The sequence below is a fragment of the Taudactylus pleione genome, unplaced genomic scaffold (genome assembly GCF_031769625.1).
Source record: "Taudactylus pleione unplaced genomic scaffold, aTauple2 ptg000066l, whole genome shotgun sequence".
Classification (NCBI taxonomy): domain Eukaryota; kingdom Metazoa; phylum Chordata; class Amphibia; order Anura; family Myobatrachidae; genus Taudactylus; species Taudactylus pleione.
Window position 1 is genome coordinate 9,517,222 of NW_028284468.1, and position 17,677 is coordinate 9,534,898.

General features: G+C 45.1%; 1 protein-coding gene across 6 annotated transcripts in view; it reads left to right on the top strand.

Moving 5' to 3' along the window:
• LOC148534437 (apolipoprotein L3-like) overlaps positions 1 to 17,212 on the top strand; it is a 109,160-nt gene extending 91,948 nt beyond the window's left edge. For 3 of the 6 annotated variants that reach the window (XM_088466854.1, XM_088466855.1, XM_088466853.1), the window contains 4 exons: positions 204 to 316; positions 8,774 to 8,832; positions 8,939 to 8,968; positions 16,098 to 17,212. In XM_088466854.1, coding sequence (XP_088322980.1) covers positions 8,830 to 8,832; positions 8,939 to 8,968; positions 16,098 to 16,877 — 813 coding nt within the window. In that variant the 5' untranslated portion in view covers positions 204 to 316; positions 8,774 to 8,829 and the 3' untranslated portion in view covers positions 16,878 to 17,212. The remainder of the gene's footprint in view (positions 1 to 203; positions 317 to 8,773; positions 8,833 to 8,938; positions 8,969 to 16,097) is intronic. The other 3 variants (XM_088466857.1, XM_088466856.1, XM_088466858.1) reach the window with 2 other exon arrangements.
• Positions 17,213 to 17,677: the final 465 nt, after the last annotated feature.

The following is a 17,677-nucleotide window of genomic DNA, read 5'->3' on the forward strand; positions in this document are numbered from 1 at the left end:
TTGTGTCTGAATACAATGGGGAAATAAATAGCAAATATAGCAGATATCAATTTTCTAAAAAAAAAATGTGGGCGGCTCCTCTTCTCTCAGTCTATCTTGCTGGCCTTGCTGGTATTTGTGCAGTTCAAGGCCCCACTTCTAACTTCTTCCTCAGCTTCCTGTCAGCCCAACATAGAAATCAGTGTTTCTCTGCTCTTGTACAGAAACAGCTGCTGGACAGAAATTGCTTTCCCTTGGTTGCAACGCATATGAGAGACAGACCCTTCACAGAACTTGGTGGCAATGCCCCTGAACACAGCACTGGATATTAACATTGGTAATATTAATAGACATTTGTTTGCTGTGGGATATTTAAAAATAACTTGATTTTAATAGGTAATAAGAAAACACTTTGCATGAGTGCCTGTGTGTATCTCAGTTAAGTAGGAACTACAGTATCGTGTATCATGAAGTTACGGCTTCAATCCATTACTGTGAATTACAATATTGAAGCTGTAAAAAAACCTGTACTTCATAAAATGCTATTTATTGTGGAATATTTATATAGTCATGGTAAAGTTAAGTATAATACATATACAAAGGGGATGTATGGGACATTACTGCATGTGAAGTGCTAAGAAGTATTATGTATAAATATAAAAATTGATGGAAGATAAGAGCCATTTAACCCACATACTCTACCCCTATTTTATCCCTCCAGGTGCATACTTGGGGGATTTCTAATTGCCCAGAACCTCCACCATGTTTTTATCATTAATATCAGCTAATGCACAAGTGCAGATGACATGTGCATGTGCAGCGATGGATTAGAAATGGTGGACCAGTGAGGATTTATTTGCAAAGTGAGTGACAGGTAGTCAGCGTTTGGGGGAGGTATCGGGGGGTGGCTACAAAATTGCAGTCATGACAGGACCATTTTCTGGGCCTGCCCTAATGACCCTCTGTGATTCGTGCACAATTGGAAAGGTCACATCGTCTTAGATGAGACGGACATTCTGAGACAGCATAGTTACTCAGATGTTTGATGATGTGAGACCGATGTGCAAAGAATCATACATTGGAATAGTATCAGGTGCCCTGTTATATGCTTATAACAGTTGGCCAATGACAAGGCTGGGCTGGCCAACTGGCAAATGCCAGAAGAGCCAATGGCCAGATGGGCCGGTCTGGTCACCTGAAAACCTGGCCAAACAATTCCACTGCTCGGCTGGCATGTAGAGAGACCACGCGTGCCATGACTCTGTGACTCATGATATGCCCCAGTATGGTGTGAGCACACCCCTTTTTCATGCACACTAACAATGCCAGGGCTGATTCACATTCCCATTACATCCCAGCGTTCTGCTAATACAATTTTCCGCTTTTGCTTCAACATTCCACAATGTATTTGGTAATTCACAGTTGCTAAATTTATTGTCTATGAATCAAGCTTGGATAATGAGCGTTGATCCATTTGCTGTGGGTAGTGGCTAAGAAATCAGTATGAGTGAATGGGTACGAATCAGTACGAATGGGTTCAAATCCCGATGCCGGCAGACTGACAGCAGTGCAAATCCCGACAGATTTAGGTAAGTATTACTAACCCTACCCCCCTAACCCTCCCTTAGAGGTGCCTAACCCTAACCTTCCCCCCTAGTGCCTAACACTAACCCTCCCTAAGTGCCTAAACCTAACCCCCCATCCCCGCAGCCTAAACCTAAGTCTTCCGGGGGGATGCCTAACTCTAACCCCCCTTCCCCTAACATTTCGACCGTCGGCTTCCTGACTGCATCCTGTGGTTAAGGCAGGGCTGGAATGATGAGATATGGAGCATGCTACTGCAGTCTCTATGGTGCACCTTTAGGATGGCATCAATCCATATCCAAAATGGCCACCACTAGGTCTGCGCATACGAAGCTTCATCTTATCACTGTGAATGAGCAAACCAAGGAGAGAGAAAAAAAGCACTGTCATGTGTGGTGCACATTCATCAAATAATAATAAAACATACTTCGCAAATTGTAAAAAACAGCTGTATAAAAACAGACAGATAAGGAATTGTGTGGAGGAAATATAACTTATAAGTGATTCAATTCTAACTGCACATGTACCTGTTACCTGTAATTTATGCAGAAAAAAAAGGGAGTTATCTCTTGTTTAAATGATTTATTCTGGGTGAGATTAGCTGTGTTAAATGCTCACACAAGAGTCTGTCTGTGCATAACTGTGAGTATGGGATCTATTTACTAAGCCTTGGAGACAGATAAAGTGGACCGAGATAAAGAACTAACCAATCAGCTACTGTCACTATACAGGCTGTGTTTGAAAAATGACAGTTTGGAGCTGATCGATTGGTCCTTTATCTTCGTCATTCAGAGCTGCATGTAATGGATCTCGCGATAGTTATCAGACTGTGCATGTGTTGGGGCCTGCAGACACAACTTAAGGTGCCCACACACACAGTGGCATTTTACACGATTTGGCCGATTTCAACGAATCGGGTAAAAAAAGTACAAATCATGAGTTTATACTCACGAGCACGATGCCGATGCGCGTCCCCGCTCGTTGTATATCGCATCTTCTGATCTGCCGTGCTGTAGGGCAGATTAGCCAACCATGAACACGATGGAAGCCGATCGTGAGTTTTTTTTTTCCTCACAATGAATCGTACGATTCATCACACAATGCGGAATTTGACTGACAGAAGCCTGGACACGCCCCATCGCCATCTTGTGCAGCATCGTGTATGGAGCAAGAGAGTCGCACTTGGGAACCTGCACGCTGAAGTCTTGTTTTGTTGTATATTTGGTGAGTATTTGTACAGTTTGCAACCACACTGACCACCAATATGTGCTCCCCACTGCCCACCAATGTGTGCCCCCAGGTAATAAATGCATGACCCAGCCACCGCCCGCCGTATTGAGGTGGGTGGTGGCTGGGTCATGCATTAAGCTCCCACTGCCCACCAATGTGTGCCCCCAGGTAATAAATGCATGACCCAGCCACCGCCCGCCGTATTGAGGCGGGCGGTGGCTGGGTCATGCATTAAGCTCCCCCACTGCCCACCAATGTGTGTAATACATCCAAAAAATAAATAAATAAACACGTATTTTACAAAAAAATCACCATACATTACATTTAAAAACACACATTATTTAAAGCTAGGGGTCTTCTACCTTTCGGTCTCCAGCTGTTGTGGAACTACAGATCCCAGGATGACCTGCCACCCACCTTTGAAACTGTGTTTAGGGCATCCTGGGATCTGTAGTTCTACCACGACAGGCCCAAAGGTGGAAAACCCATACTGTAAAACAAAGAAAAACATTATATTACCAAGCAATAAACACATAACATTCCTGTAAAAAAAAACATGATTAGAATACCATAACAAACCTTTAAAAACCTGTAAAAAAGAAAATATTAAAACATTAAAAATGTGAACTATAACAACATTACATTTAACAAAACTATATACACAAATATTTAAATGTCCTTTTTTTTCTTATTCATAGATAATGTCCATGGATTCTGAATGTGAATTCGTTACAGGATTCATTGAAATCCTGCACTCGAAAGAGTGTCTGTGGAAGATCAGTTCTCGGAAGTACCATAACAAGTCGCACAAGTTGGCCGCACTAGAGGAACTTTTGGTGTATACGAAAAAATACATATCTGATGCAGACCTGAAAACTGTACGGCAAAAGAATCAAAATCTCAGGACAGTGTACATCAAAGAAAAAAAGAAGGTGGATGACTCCAAAAAATCAAGAGCGGCGACAGATGAAACATATACTCCTACGCTGTGGTACTACCAAATGATGTCATTCATCAGTGAACAAGAGCCTCAAAGGGAATCAATCATCTTGATGTCTGAGCGAGAGGGAGATGAGGAGGTTGCAGAAGTCTTGGTAAGTAGTGACACAGTTTAAACCAAAATCCTTAATGTTTTTGTTGTTAAATCCCAAATGTCCAATTTAGTCAGTAGTTTACAGACAGTCCTCCTGCCATGGTACAGCACCTGGTCCATTGAAATAGGTCATGTACTCCTCCCTCACTTCTTTGGCACGTGCGGTGGATGTTGTTGTAGTTGGTGGTGCAGACACAGATGTCAAATGTTCAATGTCCTCCAGGAGTCCTACATCTTCTGGTCTAGCTGGGACTGGTCCTCGTTGAGTAGATTTTCTTCGCAGAAAGTTGTGCAGCACACAGCACGCCATCACGACCCAGTCTATCTTCTCCACATGTAGATTGATGGTGGTGTGGAAAATGCGGAAGCGGTTGCTCATTATTCCAAACGCATTTTCCACAATGCGCCGTACCCGGGATAGACCGTAGTTGTATATCCCTTTCTCTCTGGTCAGGCCCCTGTGTGCAAATGGCTTCATCACATGTTCATGTAATGCAAATGCCTCGTCTGCAACGAAAACGTAATTTAGGCCGTGCTTTGTCTGGTCCAGTGAGGGCAGGATGAGGGTTTTGTTGGCGAGTCTCTGGTAGAAAACCGTCTTTTTGAAGGACCCACCATCCGAAGCATGCTCATTCTTGCCGACATCCACAAACAGAAATTCTTAGTTGGCATTCACCACTGCCATGAGAACGATGCTGAAGAATCCTTTGTAGTTGTAGTAGTATGATCCGGTGTTGGCAGGTGGGTTGATGCGGATGTGTTTCCCATCGATAGCTCCTCCGCAGTTAGGGAAATTCCAACGTTGTTCAAAATCTTCAGTGATGCTGGTCCACTCCTCCACGGTGTTAGGAAACTGTAAAAATAGTAAAAAAGGGGTTAAAACATGACTAATAATTTTTATATCTTTTTTCCCTATATAGACTCCCACCCAAGACCCTGATTTAGCATCCACACCGGACCTCAGTCTGCTCGGTGGTGACAGTGATCCGGAGAATAGCACACAAGTGGAAACTCAAGTTCCACCTGGACCCTCATCTTCTCAACAACCCCAAAAAAAGAAAAAAAAACAAGGGAGAAAGGAGAATCTTACTGAACGTGAGGACCATTTTTTACAAAACGCAGAACGGCTGCTGCAGAAACCCCCAAATGCAATAGATGATTTCACAGCTCATGTGAACAGCACATTGAGAAATCTGGATACAGATATCCAAAGAAATTTTTTAAGGTTAAACTACGACCTGTTGAGTCGCTGTTTGAGCAAAAATATCTCAAATTCTACATACATTGCAGATCCAATGCTATTTTCCCCTGCCCCAAATAGGTATGTCCGCCCCCCCCTGCCCAGTTAGATATTACTCCCCCACCAAGCACCCCAAGCACAAGCACCACCTTGTATTATGCTCTGCTAGATGCAGCAGATGAGTCGCCCCAATATACAGAAATTGTGTCTTGCTTTTAATATCACCAAATTTTATGAATTCTAATAGGTGCTTGCTGCATGGGATAGGGTGGTGATGACGCCATTTGGACAAGGTCACTACGCACATGGCACAAGTACACATTGCTGGAAGCCGGGGCCACAATGTATACTTGTGCCATGTGTGTATTGGCCTGTTCAAACTGGCGTCTGACTCACCCTATCACATACAGCCGGCTACCTATTGGGATTCATAAAATTTGGTGATAATGTTCTTTTGTGAACTTGTTCAAAAAAAAGTATATTGCACAGTTTAGTGTACTTTCAGTTGCCTGCAGGTCAGTGCACATTGTACTAAAAGAAGGCAATTTTTTGCTTTATGTTGATTAAAAAATAAAAAATTTTCTTTGCATAAGAAACCAATGTGTGGTGTTTTTTTTAACTTTCCTTGCAATACTGGTACTGTAGCACTTTTACGATGGCTTTGCAGGTCTCCGGAATGATGACGCCCAAGGACTGAGGTGAGATGAGTGTCCCAAACTCAGTGGCGTAACTAGGGTATTTGGAGCCCAGGGCAAATTTGAAAAGGGAGCCCCCCCCCCCCAACGTTCCGATATGTGCGTGGTCCCTTAAAAATGGGGCGTGTCAACATGACACACCTTTATTTTCACGCTGAACATTCCTATCCATATGCACCTTAACCCCAGTAGTACCCCTTATACAGTACCCCCTGTATGCAGTTGTGGTCCCTCTTATGCAGGCCCATAGTAGTGCCCCTTATACAGTATCCCCAGTAGTGGTCCCCCTTATACAGCCCCCAATTAGTTCCCCTTACTCAGTGCCCCCAGTAGTGGTCCCCCCAAATGCAGTGCCCCCAGTAGCAGTCCCCACAATGCAGTGCACCCAGTAGTGGTATCCCCTTATGCAGTGCCCTTTATATAGTGCCCCCAGTAGTAGTCCCCCCCCATGCAGTGCCCTTTATATAGTGCCCCCAGCAGTCCCCCCCATGCAGGTTTCCCAGTAGTGGTCCCCCTTATGCAGGCACCCAGTAGTGATCCCCCTATCTAGTGCCGCCTGTAGTGGTCCCCGCAGTGCCCCTAGCAGTAAGCCCCTTATTTAGTGCCCCCAGCAGTAGTCCCCCGCCCTCCCATGAAGTGCCCCCAGTAGTGGTCCCCCTGATGCAGGCTCCCTGTAGTGACCCCCCCTATCCAGTGGTCCCTGTAGTGGTCCTTCCTGTTATTGCCCCCAGTTGTGGTCCCCCCAGTGCAGTGCCCCTAGTAGTTGGCCCCTTTTATAATGCCCCCAGTAGTAGTTCCCCCCCCAAGTAGTGGTCCCCAGTTGAGGTTCCCCCTCCCGAATAAGTGCCCCCTGTAATAGCCCCCCCAAGTAGAGGTCCTCCCAATAATGGTGCCCCCAGTAATAGCCCCCCCCAGTAGAGGTCCTCCTAATAATGGTGCCCCCAGTAATAGATCCCCCCCAGTAGAGGTCCTCCTAATAATGGTGCCCCCAGTAATAGCCCCCCCCAGTAGAGGTCCTCCCAATAATGGTGCCCCCAGTAATAGCCCCCACCCCAGTAGAGGTCCCCCCGTAGTGCTGACAGGTTTTTAAAAATGTATATATAAAAACTTATTACCTGAATCCACGCTGCTGCTGCTCCTCCTCCAGTCCGCGACGCCGCCCGCCAGTCCTCCCGGGCTGGCGTGCTCAGCATAATGGGAGACGTCATGACGTCTGTCCCATTACCCACTGCAGGATTCAGCAGGAATACACCTAGCCTCTTCTAGTAGCAGAGCAGAATGTACACAGAGTTTAAAGGGTGCCTGCTTTTTATACTCCCTAGATAGCCCCTCCCATTGTTATGGCTATTTAAATTTCCCACCAATAGTCAATAGCCTGTTTTATTTTTTTTTTAACTCACGATTTGTTATGGCCAATCTCACGATGCGTACGATCCGATAGATCGTGAGATCGTAAGACAGATTGGGTGTCTTTTTTCCAAAATCATGATCACGACGGCAAGGTCCAGGAACTTGTGGACAGTTTGCCAAGAAGGGTGTCTGCAGTAATCACTGCATGTGGTATATCTGACGTCAATAAAATCTTGTTCATCTATTCGCTGTCAGTGTCCAATCACTTTTGTCTACATATAGCGTAAGTGGAAATGAGGCATTTGAATGTAGTATAAGTATTCTGTGGGTGTATCGTGGGCGCGCTACCAAAAAATGTTCTGCCGGATCTGTTACACATAGGATAAGGCTGGTGCAAAGGCATGGTGGTGATAATGATGATTGTGAGGACATGAGATGTGTGTTACAAATGTATTTGCCGTATCTCAGTCCTCACAACGTTTAATTAACTTTTTAGCCCTGTGTGTTCCCCCATCCGTCTGCTAAGTGTATGTGTGATCATTCACATGACTTATACTTTTGCAGTAGCAGGGCTATATTATGTACTGTAATAATGTAAGTAATTGTAATGTTTAATACTGGATAAGCCTTGATGTTAGCCTGGTCCATATGTTTGTGTTATTCATAACCACTAGAGCAAGGTGACACCTCCCAGAACAAAAGACCCTCTAAGTTAATTCCCACCTCCCCAGGGGACGCTCAGGATTTACTCCTCCTTCCATTTGCCTGTTTTGTGCCTCATGTGAACCTGGTAGACTGAACGGAACCATCCCAGCAGGTTTTCGTCAGGGAAGTAATATCCGGAGGAGGTAGGAGAAAGTGACAGCATAAGGGACTCGCACCAATCAGGAAACGGTGCAACCCCCCTGGGTGGTCACAATATCGTGGGAAATTGGAAGATTTCAAAACAGGTCACCCAAGGCAACTCCAGATGTTAGTCACTGACTTTGGCTAAGAGGCCTCGCTCTGCCAAGGTGCTAGTGGAACGCATCACCAGTTCTGTGGATTTATACTTTGGAAATTCTGCAAGGGCCTATATGCTATTCATTGCTGTGTGTTCTGTGATTAGCTTCTACTGTATGGGATCCTGGAAAGGCTTGGTTGGACCCAGGGACTATCATTGCTGTGTGATCAGTGATAGTTTCTACTGTGGGGACTGAGGGTCTCTAGCTATTTCATGGAATTGTTCGGGGACGTTATACTCTACTGGGACTACCTCTGTCTGGACTGCTACCTGTTTACTGTATTTACCGCTTGTCCATACATATTATCTATTTTTGTGTGCTGTGGAAAAATAAACCATCACTTTGGTTTCATCTGCTCGGTGTCTGGGTGATTGAGAGAACCCTGTATCCTCACATTGATGACAACTGCTTTTTGCCACCGTGTGGTCTGTGGGCGCTCTCTCATAGATGCAGCCATATATAAATTTGCATTAATTCTCAACATGTAAAGTGGACAGAATTGCAGCCATTTCCTTGCTAGTCTGTATCAGGCCCGTAGTGTGCTGGTGTACATTTGTTCCATTCATGGCGTCAAATAATGTAATTTTCTCTCTTCTAGTATAGAATACGGACATCTGCTGCTCTGTGTGTCAACTTCAAGAATTAATACTCAGCATGGTATGTTATACAGTTCTCTTCTGATTTACCCTTTAAAAACACTTCAAGCCATTACAGTTTTCAGTGAAGTGGAAATAATCAAAATAACTTTTTTCTGTATTTATAGGCAGGGAAATGTGATGAGCTGCTGCAAGCGGTAAGACGTCATTTTACTACATTAGATTTATACAGGGCATTTAACAATCAGGAAACGCACCTAATGCACATTGCAAAATACTGCATAAAGCAAATAAAGACACACGCCTCCACTTAGCACTCCGAGCTACCACTGCAAAGTACTATAAACTGCACCATGATGAGCAGAGAGATGAAAAAATCGTTGGAAATTGCATTATTATTATTGTTTAATTTTAAGACACCAAATAAATCTGCAGCACATTATTAGGGGGTGGACAATATGCCAAAGGGGGCATGGCTGATACAATGAGGGAGATATAGGGGCTGTGTGGGTGGGCTCAGGGGCAGATTAAGAGAGAATTGGAAATATTCAGTCTGGCGCAGTGATTGACCGTCAGTGTGTTTGTGGGAGGTAACAGGATCTGGTTAGACAAATGTGGGCCACTGTGTTGACCAAAATCTTAACAGCAACTACAATTGTCATACTGCTACCTTATCTAGTGTAGCCCACATACCTTAACTTAAAGACTGCTGGGTAGGACCATCTTTACTTTCTGTTTGAGTATCAATGTAATTAAATGATTTGGCAATGTCTAGTGACACTAGAGGGTAAATTTACAAAAGGTTGGTTTTCGATCTAAACAAAAACCAATATTAAACTGTGGCTGTCGCCATCATGTTGCTGTTAAAAAAAACCTGACTAGAAGGACTTCCGGTGGGCGGGGCATCAAGTATGGCCGCTTTTTAATTCAGCTCCCGACTGTGGTTGTTATCATCTGCCTTAATCCTCACTACAAACTCCTCTATTGCACTATCGAGCATCTTTCCTACAAGCCTTAGGTGTGAGGAGTATTCTGGTGTCATTATTTTTTTGGGCAGCTATTTTCACCCCGGAGTCTGGCCATCTAATGTGGTGGCCTATATGACCGCCAAGCTTTTGGTGCGAATCTGTACATGGGGATTGGAGTGCTTTAGCCTGCTCCTTTCCCTGGTACAGGATGCAACTTTCTTTCCTTGGGTATGTAACTAAGCACCCGGTGGCTGGCTGACCTTGCAGGACATTACCCTTGTGAGCACCTTGGTCACAGTGGACCCCTGGCTTCCTGGCCATCTGTCATACTTCCCCTGTGCATGTCTGACCTGCTGAAGTGTGAATGAGAAACCGCTGGTGCGGCAACGATCGGGACTCTACTTACCTGCTGAAGTGGCCAGTGTACTCCTGCTCCTGGACTATCATTGTGGCGTGAAGCTGAAGGCGTCGGGTCCAACGTATCTGCTGAGCTGCCTTGTGCTGGTTTCTCCCTGCTCCTGTCTAACCATCAGACTGGGTGTCCCTGGAGGCGCTCCCTGTGTTCTGGCTGCCACTGCAGTGTCTGCCTTAGCCTCCCTTGCTTTGGAGGTTTGCGCCTGTGATCAGTGCCGACTGCTGTCTCTTCTACAGTCTGCTGGAACCCAAGAAGTTGCCGAATCTGCACTGGAGTTGTCATTGAGTGAGATTTCTGCATTCAGTGTTTGATCCCTGTCACCCCCTGATCCGGACTGCTGATTTTTCTGCTATTGTCTCCTCTGACCTGACGAGGACTGACTGAGACTACATAAGGGTGCTGGGTCTGCTGCTCAGGGACTCTCAGTGCTGTTCACTTATACCCCTTTTCCACCTAAATTCCGGGTCTGACCCGGAGTTGGAACAAAGTTCCTATCCGGATCAGACCCGGAATTTTGCCGGCGCCGACTCGGGATATTCCCGAGTCTGCGCCGCTCACACCGCAGTCGGGTCTGCATAGACCCGGCTTTTGCGGAGTGAAAGTGGTCGCTTGGAGATGATGTCATCTCCAAGCGCCACTGCAGCCGGACCAATCGGCCGGCTAGCAGCGCACTCCAGGTCATCGTGACCTGGAGTGCGCTGTTCTCACAGCAGGGTTTCACGGGCTACGCCCGTGTTAAACCCTGCTAGTTACCTGGGTTGGATTGCCGGGTCACTCGACAAGGCGATCCGGCTCTCTCCCCTTTTACACCAGGGAGCTGCCCGGGTTAACCCTTCAAAAACCCGGGTTTTAGATCCGGTGTAAAAGGGGTATTAATCAGGTGTTTGTACCATAATATACTGCCCTTGTCTTACTTTGTAAACTGCCGTATTTAACTCGGATATACTACAATATCGCTATTTGTGATCTTACATTGCCATCTAGTGGTGAGATCAGAAATTGTAACTTTATTGTATTTTGCATTTTGTAATTGATCTCCTGTCTCTACAGAATATCTGTGCAATAGTATTATAACATGTTTTCACCACTGAAGTTATGACAATGCTTCTTGTACACTCCTCATTTGCTACTCAGCTGGCGGAAGCCATTGCCCAGATTCTTCTACCCCAAATGGACAGATGGATAGATAAAATCATGCTGAAACTAGATGCTACTCTTCCTAAAGAAGAGTCACTAGCAAATTGTGCAATTTTAGTTTCTGATGATGACCCGCATGGTTTGGGAGACCAGCTCATTTCTCAACACATTTCTACTATACAGAATAAGACAATTTTTCCCACAAATGGTGAGGTTGATAATCTCCACTATCGACACCAGAGCTCCTTTCTCCCTATAGATACCCTAGGTTCCCCTACAGAACCAGTATTGCCTCTGACATTAGGAGTGGATTTAGCTAGTGCACTGGATGCAGTAGATGGTAGACGGGTTCCCCAATTTGAAAGTATTACATGCATAACATTCAACGGCTCGGGAGCTCTAGATACTCCTGGGTTTAGGCCACCTAATTTTTCAATCAATATTAGCTCTTTGAAGCTGGCCTCCTATACCAGTTTTGCCCCTGATGATACCAACACTGTCTATGCTCCATCTTTAGACCAGGGACCCTCAAATGCTGTTACGTGAATAAACTATTCCTTGCTTATACTCTATTGTCTGGCTGGTATTCGACATAGGCCCAATATTTTAAATACCGAGGCGCTGTTATTTGAACATTGAGACATTTCTTTGTATATATTCCACCTAGTTTACAAAGCTTAATAAGTATTATTCCCAAATTAATGTGTCAAGAGCCTACATTTTATGGTACATTTTCCATTAAAAGTTTGTCTATTTCTATTATTTGATCATTATTTTCTGTGGGAGTATATCACTTTTACTGTAAGATGTCTTACAGTTTGTTGTTTAGATGAGCTCACATTAACGAGTATCTCATTATTTAATTTTTTTTTTTTCTAATAGATTATATCTTATAGTACAATTTTGTTTATTTGCACCCTTCTAGGGTTTTATTACCATATATAGTTTGTCTCTGTGCACTCATCTAGTTAGGTTGCCCCTCTACCCAAATAATCTCTTATTATTATACTCCGTTTAGAGGACTTCTAAATGCTTAATAGTCTCTAATTTGTAATAGCTAACTGACACTTCCGTATCTTCATTTTTATGCACCATAAATGCTGTTCAAATTGTTCAGGGGCTTCAATGTCATCTGTTATGTAAGATTATTTCAGTGGGTTTGCTGATAATTAAAAGAAGGATTTATCAGTTTACTCGTCCATCTCCACTCTTTGGGCCTGATTCAGACCCACTCGCGAGCGGCTGTCCGCTCGCAAGTGGGTCGATGTTCTGGACTGAGCATGCGCACGACGGAGGGAGCTCCGTCGTGCGCATGCGCCAGACGCGACGAGCGAAGGAAAGTCCTTCGCTCGTTGTGTCCGATCAAAGGGGGCGTGCTGTCAATGTTGATTGACAGCACGCCCCCTTTGGTAGGGAGGCGTTCCAGTGGGAACGCCCCCGTCAGGGAGGCACGCCCCGTGCCTCCCTGACGGGGGCGTTCCCACTGGAACGCCTCCCGTCAGAAGCCGGCCCACTGACATCACTAGTGATGTCAGTGGGAGTGATTTTGGCTCTGATAGAGCCAAAATCACTCCGGAGCTTGCGTTTGAAAACCTCAACCGCAGGCTCCGGCTCGCAGTTTCGATGGTCGCGATGGTCAAGACCATCGCGGCCATCAAACTGCACGCTCGTATAGCCTGTGGGTGGTGACCCACAGCTATACGAGCGTCCAGGAGGACGCTCCATTTTCATGGAGGCCGGCCCTCATTCAGAGCGTGCGCTCTGCTCAGAGCGTACGGCTCTGAATGAGGGCCTTTGTTTTGTGCACCTTTACAACCTCCTGGTTTTGGTCTCTGAAACCATTATCTCTGAGTTGAGATCGTTTATTACACTTTTTAGTATACAGTATGGTGACTTGTAGAATTTATTTTATTTTTTTTATCTTCGGGAGTAGTCTGCGGCGAAAGCCGTGACTCACCCTGGTTTTTCTGGTTTGGAAAACGTAGAAATGTTAGTGGAGGAAGCTTAGCATCATATTGCACATTATAATGCATGCTTGGTATATTGGTTCAACTTTACTGTGGTCCATCATATGTCAAATGCAATATATCTTATTACATAAGCTTAGCATCACATTATGCTTTACATTGTGTGTTGTTTTTGATATGAATGTTTCAATTTGACCTTTGTACTTATTTCAATATCTTTTGTGTGATGTTTTTACTAATTGTGATGTTGGACTGTGATCCTTATGCTTCAATAAAAATATTTAGAAAAAAAAAAAAACCTGACTACAGTATTTATCATTCGTCAGGTTTCAGCTTAAATTGAAACTCAACATCAATTTCCATAGGTTTTCGCAGCTGTAAATGCAGTCGGTTTTAGGGCCTGATTCAGACCCGCTCGCGAGGCTGTTTAGCAAGCGGCCTGGAGGCCAGTGAAAAAAACAAAAACATCCCGCCCTGATTCAGAGCGAGCGCTCCCAAACAGTGAGGGCCTCTGAATCAGGGCCTTAATCTTTTAGTTCAAAACAGACGACAAATAGAAGTTAAAAAACAACAGCAAACCATACTTGCCTCCTCTCCTGGGAGTCGCGGGAGGCTCCTGATTTTTTGGGTAACCCCCCGTACCCCCAAAAGAGTAGGCAAATCTCCCGCATCCCGCCCACTTCCTAGTGAAGTGGGCAGGATGAGGAGATTTTCGGAGCAATTTGCGGGTCTGGAGGGAGGGGGCAGGGCTAAATTACGCGAATTGCATCATTTAGCCCTGCCCTTTTACAGGAAAGCCCTGCAATTCTCAGGTCAGTGAGAGGGCGGGGCTAAATGACGCAATTCGCGTTATTTAGCCCTGCCCCATCCCTCCGGATCTGCAAATTGCTCAGAAAATCTCCCCTAATGACGGCTATAGTCAGGCTCCACCTCCCCCGAAGATGAGAGCAGCAGGTTCTCTCCAGCTGCTCGCGAAAAGGTGAACCAAAAAGTCGGTAAGTATGCAGCAAACTCTTCCAAAAAGATCACTGTAATCTGTATAGGCTTAATTAGATTGTAAAATTACCAAAGTGTTAAACTAAAAAAAATAGTGTGCCCCTGCCAGAAAAAAAAAACAGTAACCAGCCCTGGACCTCTCAGCTTGGGCTGGTATGGAAAAATATGGGTAAAGAACTGTAGGATTCCTCCTATTGTCCTATAACCAGCACCACACTGAACCAGATTGGGGGATAATGCCATAGCAGGGGCCAGGGCTGGCTGTAGGGGTGTTCGACCAGTGCGGTCGCAGTGCGGTCGCACCCCTCCCCAGCATCCTAATTTTAGCGGCATGTGGGTGGTCAAATCGGGAGGTTGGGGACCCCGGAGTGTGAAATGCAGCATCCATTCACTGATGGGAGAGGGCTGGGGGAAGCCCAGCCCGTGACGGAGGGCTGGGCTTTACCCCCAGCCTGACATTATTTGGAGGCGTGCCTTGCGGGCACGCCTCCAAGTAACATCACGTAGGGGGCATGACCAATGGTAATTAGGCCATGCCCCCAATTTTGGTCATGCGATGTAAGGGCACCTTATTAAGGGCTGGCACAGGGTGCTCCGACCCCTGTAGCCGGCCCTGGCAGGGGGATAATCAGCGTGGGGTTCCCCTACCATCACACTAACCAGCGCCAAACTGGGCAGCCCATGGCTGGAATTCCTCAGAAGTGGGGGCCCCCAAATTAAAATGAGGTCCCCCTCCAAAGGAATTACCAGCCCTGTCTGTGGTGAGAGGTAAATGGTTAAATATTTAATAATATTGCAACTACAAGTCGGAGGCAGCCTGCCCCATCATGCTGGCACTTGTGGAAAAACAAGTGCCAGCATGCCCGGACATTAAGGCCCTCTGGCACCTGTAGTCTCCTGTAAAGAAAATGTTAAAATAACCACAGTACACACACCAGCTGTGGTAGTGTTCTATTTAAAGGAAAAAGTTTTAAAAACCCACAAATTACATACTTACCAAACCATTAGGTGGCCTTCTCTTCGGTTCATGTAGGCATCCATAGGTCTTCGAAAAACAAAAACAAACACTGATCTCCACGGACACAGTGCTTCAGAGAAATGACAGGTAACTAGCAGACACTGTCAAAGCAATGAATTGGGAAACCGTGATTGGCTGAGATCAACCATCCACTCTTAGTCAATCAACGATTCCCTATTCATTCCTATGACAGTGTCCTCCGAATATCCTCCGGACATAGCAGTGTATTACAGAAGCTATAAGTGGGTGTCTTAACTCAAGACGCCTCTTGTGGCTTTTGCATGTTAGCACAGCCGCTGGGTACAAAGACACAGTGACAGTGCCAACTGCCTATCTCTGAATCACGCCCTTTGTACCCCATGTCTCTGTGATGTCAGTAGTCCATAATGGAATACGTTGGCGCTATATAAGTAAATATTAATAAAGAAATAGGTTGAACATTGACTCGGGTCATAAAATAGCTGTCTCCTCTATTATTATTCAGTACATGTCTTCATTAAAACTCATCTGAACTGAAATATTTATTTAGCTAATAAAAATGTGTAATTTTATTGTCTTTAGATCATATGATTGGTTATAAGATGGAGATGACATGATGCATTGCTACAGAACATACCTAATTGTGTTCTGCACTTAGCACCAGTTTGAATTGTGCCCTGCTGATTGGGGCATATAATTAAGGGACAAATAATCCCCTTTAATATTTTACCATTGCAGTTATGAATTTCTCATTAATATCATGTATTTAAATATTCTAAAATATATTACTTAGGTCGGTGAATCACGCTCGTGTTTACTAAACATCTGTATTTTTATTATGAACAGATAATGATGTATCTTCAAGAGTATAACGATGTATTGCCAACATTGATGGAAATGATTGAAGATTGCGTCACAGAGTTGCTGACTATCGCTGATGACACAGACAAGTTCCATAAAGGAGCCACCATTGCCAGTGTGACAGGAAGTTCCTTTGGAATAGCGGGCGGGATCACCTCCATTGTAGGCCTAGCCCTGGCCCCTGTAACGCTGGGTGTGTCTCTGATTGTCAGTGCGGTTGGCATTGGTGTGGCCGTGGCTGGAGGGGTCACAGGTGCAGCAGCTTCTATAGCTGATACTGTAAATATTAAAAAGAAATGTAACAGAGTAGAAGAGATCATTAAGGAAATTAATATGAAGTTGGCTATACTAGAAAAGATCAATCAAAATATTGAATGTACATTTCAAGGTCTTAGGAATGCTCTGGGTGTGGAACAACTAGAAAATGTGGGCAGAGTTGGGGGGAGAGGGGCATTAGTGGCAGTAGAATTGGGCCGACTAATTCAGCTGGGGAGAGTAACTGCTGCAGCCACGCGAGGCGCCCAGATAGTAGCGGAGGGGGCTCAGGCACTGAGAGTTGTGTCTGGAGTGTTTGCTGCACTCTTCATAGTGGTTGACGCTGTTTTTATTGTAAAGGGGGCAAGAGATCTGCATAAAGGGGGTAAAACAGAGGCCGCTGCTCAGATACGAACGATTGCTAACAACCTACAAGGAACAGTTGATGGTCTGAATGAACAAGATAAAATGCTGAGAAGAGAATATGTCAAATTGTTACTAATGATATAGAATGTGACCCAGGCTGTATTCAAACATGTATAGTTCTCCTCCAATCTATATATTATATGTATTCACATTTCGTGATCACACTTATTGTACGCTGAAACGTCTGAGATTTTCACCAACTATAATGTAATCATTTCTGTTTAAAACATTTTACGCAGCAGAGATTGTGGGAAATAATTTTTTTTAATACTGGATTTCAGCACCAATAACTGTAGTGCATACAGTAGAACATTACTAAGGTAACTCAGGGTCAGATCGCTTTTACTTGTCTCACAATAATGAATTATCGGAACAGCTCATAATAATTTTTGCAGACAATAAAAGATTTTCTCACCCCATACTGTCCTTCATATGAATTATTCAGTTATTTCTCCCCACAATTTTCCATTAAGTTAATGCTGTGGCCACGGGGCTGGCTGGCAGCTTTTCAGGCTGAGGGGCAAACAAAAGAAATCTGTGCCACGGCCAGGGTTTCTCGGCATGGTACCCGCCGGGTATTACCTGTGAGGTCGTTGTGGCGGGGGGTCTCTGGCAGCGGTGCTGGTGTATGGCGAGGGGCATTGGCTGCGGGTGGTCCTGTGCGGGCACATTGTCACTAGGCCTGGTGAGGTCTGGCGGTGTTTACGTTCTGTTGGCATGGGCGCCGCCATCTTGCCTGCGGCCATGTGATCCCAGCTGTCCAATCAAGGTAGGTCATGTGCTCATTCGAGCCAGTCACAGCGCGGCACTGAGTATTTAGGAAGGTCCAGAGCCTTCCTTCCTTTGCCAGTGCAACGTGTTTCTCAGCTATGGCTGAGAGAGAG